The sequence below is a fragment of the Microtus ochrogaster genome, chromosome 18 (genome assembly GCF_000317375.1).
Source record: "Microtus ochrogaster isolate Prairie Vole_2 chromosome 18, MicOch1.0, whole genome shotgun sequence".
Classification (NCBI taxonomy): Eukaryota; Metazoa; Chordata; class Mammalia; order Rodentia; family Cricetidae; genus Microtus; species Microtus ochrogaster.
The window spans coordinates 58900299-58906581 of NC_022020.1; the positions used below are offsets into that span (position 1 = coordinate 58900299).

Here is a 6283-nt window from a genome sequence, read left to right on the forward strand (position 1 = left end):
GAGAGAGAGAGAGAGAGAGAGAGAGAGAGAGAGAGAGAGAGAGAGAGAGAGAGAGGTCCTACTTATTCTCCACACTTGCACCAGTTGTGACTCCATGAGCTACCACAAAAAGAAGCGTATCTGATGGAGGCTGAGAGCAGAGCACAGTCAGCAGTCTGTTGAAGCTTCAATGAAGCAAGTTGCTTGTTTACTTTGGAAGCCATCTGTAGAGAGGTAGAAACAAGCTGTCCCTGAGGGTTTGTCTCATGGTGACACCTCTAAGTCTAGATCTACGTTTGGGGGACAGGGAACAAGTAAAGCATCACACAGGGTGTGACCAATCCTGTTCTCAGTCCTTTGATGTGTGGGAAAAGATCTAAGACAGTCGGCTGATTCTATGGATTCATAGTATGTACTAACAGTATCCAGAAACTAATGGTGACCTGTAATAGTATGCCTGTGTTTGTAAGTTCAGTTGTTAGGGATTCCAAAGAAGAAAGACACAAAATGGCCAGAAAAGGCTTCTGAAGAGAGGGCAACAAGTTGAGTCAAGACAGTAGTATGGATGAGCTAGGGCCAGGCGTATAGACTAGTTATGCCGGCCTTGTGAGTGAGCAGGAGCTTGGTGCTGAAGGGAATGGGTGTGCTACCGCAAGAAGGAGCATCTTCAGACAGCTCCACAGATGGGATTCTGCCCCTCAGTGTCCATCTACATCCTCTCCTTGGACTTCCCTTTCTGCTGGCTAGCTTGTTCTTTGAGGCTCGATACCCTCCTCCAGATGCTGGCTTACACACAACAGGTCAATGACCTTTCATAGCGGGATCCCAAGAGTTTGCTGTTGAGTTGTTCATAACCACAGTCAGTTAGTATCCTGGCTTGAGAGCTGAATCCAGGCTCCAACCCACCACCATGTTGTTCTGCTGCCTTGTCCTACTTCATGTGGCACTGTGTCCAGTTTTGTGCTTCTCCAGGTCCCCAAAGGAACTGACCAGAACTGGGCCCAGAAGCTCTATGAACGGCACTCCAGCAGCCAGCACTTCCAGAAACCACGCATGTCCAACACAGCCTTCATTGTCGTCCACTTCGCAGACAAGGTATCTGCCCTCCTGGTTGACCTAGGATACCTTAGGCCCACAGTAGGAGAAATAAAGGGTTTCCAGGCTAAGGAAGTGGTCCTTGTGAGTTCCAGTGGCCTGGGGTTGTAGGTAGATTCTCCTCTGACTTTCTTCCCCATCCTGCCCTGGCCCAGACTGTCAAGATGAGGCTCAAGATGAGCATATGCTAGCACAGTTGCTGTTCAGTCACATGCACAGCAGGTAGTAATTGAGGGCTGCTCTCCTGGGAGGACAGCAGCAGTGGAGCAGTTAGGAGTCTGCTGTCATTGAGCCTGAGAAGAGGGAGGGTCAAGACAACGTACTTACACCATTTGCGTTCCTTCTGGAGTCGCTGAACTGATCCCAGTGATGGGGATAGACACTGAACTGCTAAATGGATTTTGACTGAATTCTTAGGTGGTAATGTGCATGTAATTGCATATCCTGATTCAATGCATCTAGGCTGCTGGCTGAGAAGCTGTGTTCATGGAGCCCCAATGAAGTTTTTCTTAAGGGAATTCCCTTTTAAAACAGCATTTTCTTCTTCCAAATGAGTACTCAGTTGTCTCTGTGTAAATCTCAGCCTATCAGATTTGCATTTTAAGCAGGGACATCTGTGGGTCTCCATCTTCTCTTAGCTCTTTTAGAAAATGTTGCTAGATGAGATGAAATTACTTAAGAAGCTGCCAGGGCTTCTGACACACTAACAGGCTTCCCTTTTGTTGCCATGGCCTCAGGTGGAGTACCTTTCCGATGGCTTTCTGGAGAAAAATAGGGATACGGTCTATGAAGAGCAGATCAACATCCTGAAAGCCAGCAAGGTAAGCAACACTGGGAACAGGGCTGGCAAGGTGACTCCATGAGGGAATACTTACTTGCTTGTGTTAGAATACTTACATAGGGCCCTGGGTTCAATCCCCAGCACCATAAAAATAGAAATATGGGAACTAGGTGTAGTCATGTATGCCTGTTAATCTAGCACACTGGAGGAAGAGGCAGAAGGATCACTGCAAGTTAAAGACCAGCCTGATTTACATAGCAAATTCTAGTTGGGCCTAAAGACTGAAGAAAAAAAAACCCATATAAACCAACAGATCTGGAATGGGGTATGCTGTTGAGTCCCACTGTGGAATACAGGAAGGTAGCAATGTGGGGTTTGTTGGTTACATCTGGTGGAGCAGAAAAGCAGGAAGAAGGCATCTCTCTATTCCAAGAGAGGAAGCTAGGAAAACACCCCACATGAAGCACAGGGGAAGTACAAGATGTTTGACAACCAGGAGGAGGCATAGGAGTAAGCTGTGGTGAAAGGTTTGCTGATGTTCAAGTCGCCTATCTTCCTTCCCTGCTCGCATACATAAGACGATTTGAACCCCTCCAAGGCTATTGTTTGTGTACTCTGTTTCTATTCAGAACCTAGTATTTGTGTGCCTCGTTTCTATTTGGCCATCTGAAGGGCAAACGCTGAATGTAATTGTATTCGCCAGGGTTCCCTAGAGAAATAGGACAGATGGAATGAATATCTGTAATATTTTATTATCATGGCTTACATGACTATTCTGACAATGACTGTCTCCCAAGGAGAAAGTCCAAGAACCCAACAGTTGTTTGGTACATGATGCTGGATGTCTCAGCTGGTGTTCAGTATATGTTGGAATCCCAAAGAAGTAGGCTCAAATAGTAGTGAAGGAATAGGTTTTCCATTGAGGGCATGCAGACAAAGAGCAAGAGCGTCCTTCTGCTGTGTCCTTTATATAGGCTGCCACCAGAAGCTGTGGCCCTGATTTAAGGTGGATCTTCCTGTGTCAAATCAAGAAAACCCTTCACAGGTGTGCTAGAGCCTGTTTTTGTTAATTCCAGATGTAGTCAAGTTGACAGCCAAGAACAGTCATCACAGTAATAAAATATAAGCTTCCAAGGACATATAAATCTACTTTGGAATATTTATTATCTTCAAAATTCATCTGATTCTTTCTCATGAGCATAGCAAAGAAATGCAGATAGGGTGTCAATCTGTACCCCTCACTACACACATTTAAGAACTTGCCCGTGAGTCACCAGCCCAAACCCACTGTTTGTATGCAGAGATGAGCAAAGCTCTTACTGTCCCTGGATGAGCTGATAAAGATCTGCACGGGAAGGAAATATGGAGGGAACAGAGACTCAGCGAGAGTCTGCAGCCAGGAGAGGCTGAGATCACGTGAAAGCAAAGCATGCCTGGGAGTGCCTGCAGCCAGGAAAGGCCAGTACACTTGTATTCTCACGGCTGCCAGCCTCAGCCTTTCGGTAGGACCCAGGAGGAATCTGCAGGACATAGGAGCCTTTCTCCCAGACCATATGGCACCTAACTCCCTGCAGGGCCCTGATAACACTGGAGAAATGACAGAGTCATTTCTCCTTACTGTAGGCTTTAGAATTGTGAATGCGGTAGAGAGGAATGATAGAATGGCGGAAGCACAGCCGGTAGCAGTGACCCAGGTGCTTAGAGCCAGGTGAACCCTCTTCCATCAGGGGCCTCAGGTGGGATTTAGGGAGGTTTGCATCAAAGCAGCCCATGTTTGTTGTCATCGCATCAGGGAACAAACACAGAGACAGTTGGTTTGGTGCAAACGTGCATAGTGTGTTGGAGTTTGATGTCAGATTAATGCATTAGTTCTCAGGTCCAGCGTAGTTAGCTGGAAGTTCTCCATTTTTGACGAGAATGGGCATGGGGTAAAGTACCTCTAGTCACAATTAAAGAGAATGGTTTGTGTGCCACTCCTAGCCCATGTTGCCTGGGATTCTCAGAGGTGGCCTTCAGGCATGCGAGCCTCTGCCATCTTTATGTAAGTTCCTCCTTTGGGGGAAGAACATAAATGATGACTCAAATGCAATTTAGTTCTGCTACTGTTTTGATTTTGAGTGTCTTACTCTGAGGAATTCGGGAATGTCATAACCTAAATGTGACTATTACTGATAAGAAAAACTGCCTGGCAAGGCAAGTATTATTATTAACTAAGCAGTTTCTGCCATTTAATTTTATTTACCAGCTTCATTGAATAGTTATGTATATAGACGCATCTAGACAATCTCTGGGATCTTAGTCCAGTGAAAAAATGCAGTTGGTACATACATGCAAAATGCAGAAAGAGGTGTGTGATGTGAGGCAGGCGTGTGAAGGTCGAGAAGAAAGTCTACAGAATAGAGTCTGTTGGCGACCTTGGTGTCAGCAGTTTGCTAGGGAGACCTGCAGAAGTTGGACATGGTTGTACTTAGGGTGACAATTATTGCAGCATAAGAAGCCAAAGCAAACTCAGCAAAGAGCAGGGGTGGGGGGAACGTCTGAGAGACAGCAGGTGCAAGCTTCCAAAACTCTTCTCCCAGTGAACTCACACAGGGTGTGCGGAGTTCCTCCAGAGAAGCAAGCGCAGCTATACTTTACTTAACAGAATGATTACCAATGGGTATTTACACAGGCACCCTTGGTCTAGTAAGAGCTAAACTTCCAGGCTCCCAGGAGAAAGGCAGATACTCACCAATGAATGATATGAATGATATCATTTGCACAGTCAACTTCAGAATAGTGAGCCGGTCATATCAGGGAGTGGTGAAAACTCCCCCGAAATCCAAGTTGCCAGAAAAAGGCCATGGGAAGAATGGCGCCCTTGCTCTTTTCTGCATATGATACTGTTTTAGGTTAAACATGCTGGATTTTTATTAGAAATTTAGTCATAAAAATTCCGGTATCACAAAGTTATACACAAGCCCCTTCTCCTAGTCCATGAGCCATCTTCCAGTGAACGTCTAGTCTGCGTTATAGCACACTGGTACATCCTTTTAAGGGTGAGATGATCACATGCATACATGCGTGCCTAGTCCCCTCTGATTTGTACACGTCAATGTATCACGGCCATCCTTGCACATGCGTACACACCCGCTTTTCTTTCTCAAATAACCCTTGGTAGCTTGCTATTATTTCACAAGTGGAATTGTGAAATCAGTGGGTTTGTGCAAGAGTTGTAGAGTTATTAAGTTGAAGGGCAAAAAGTCTGCGCCGTGTGTTTAGAAAGTGACAGACTCCCTTGTTTTGCCCCAACCCAACCACCACACTTCTGCCAATCCTGTGGCCATGTTGCCTCCCCTCCACCCCCAATGGGAAACAACAGGTGAGCCTCCACAGATGCAGCCGAAGAGCAAAGAGAGGCCCTGTGCTCTCAGGCTCTGCCTGGTGCCCGGCACACCTGTCGTCGTGAATATTTACACAACCCTCTTTACTAAGCCGCTCTCACGTTTTCAGTGTCGCTGGAGTAGCAGTCCTCTGAGACTTGGGTTTCAAACGCATGCCAAAAATAGAATAATAAAGAGCTAAAAACATTTAAGACCCTAGGACATCCATTGAATCATGTAACACCTATTTTTTAAAGATAAATTTTAATCTCTAAACACAGCTAATTCTCGAGTTGTCTTATAAATTCATAATTTTATTTCAAGTACATGTATTTTATGAGAAACTATTGGCTTTTATCCTCTAGCTGATAAGAAATTATCACCTCGTCGAGAGTAATTAGGTGGTGTGAAATAGAGGACTCCCACCTGCCCCCAGGAGGGGGACCTTCTCAGAGCTCACACTGGGTAGGAATAAGGCAAAGCAGTGCTAATGACAGTGTGATTAGGGAAGCCTGTTATGCTGTGAACAGGTAGAATGGAGCTAATTGCCTTCCCTAATTGCTATTAGGGAGCTATAAATAGGGACAAATGCCTCTATAAACCCTGCATTAACACATTCGGTTCCTTTCAATACTAGAATAGCAAGTTTCCCCTCCCAACTTTTATGCTTAAGAGAAGGAATATCTTCTCTTAATGTATGGGGAGACCGGGGGAGTAATCCTAAAAAGGACAGTGTTTTTCCTCTGGAGATGTTCTCTTACTGCTGTGCATAGGTCAGAGGGACAACTGTTGAGTTGGAAATTTGTGTTAGTGTGAGTCAGGCAACCTGACTCAAGTGGACACGAGTGATAGCATCTCTCCATTACATGTCATCAGAGAAGTGACCTCAAGAACAGTACGGTTCAGAGAGTCTGTCCAAAGCACCTACCCTGAGCCTGGCGGTCCCTGGGTCCAGGCATAGCAGAGAAGGCCCTTAGACTGAGCTCCAGTGCTACCCTTGAAACAAATGTTTGTGCCTTAGGGTTCTCCTGGGGGGGAACCAGTAAAGTGTGTGTGTGTGTGTGTG

General features: G+C 45.7%; 1 protein-coding gene across 1 annotated transcript in view; it reads left to right on the forward strand.

Moving 5' to 3' along the window:
* Nucleotides 1-6283, forward strand: part of Myo5b (myosin VB) — a 274660-nt gene that overhangs the window by 189620 nt on the left and 78757 nt on the right. Inside the window, exons 13-14 of the mRNA XM_026783548.1 lie at nt 952-1074; nt 1812-1895. Of these exons, the coding sequence (XP_026639349.1) occupies nt 952-1074; nt 1812-1895 (207 nt within the window). The remainder of the gene's footprint in view (nt 1-951; nt 1075-1811; nt 1896-6283) is intronic.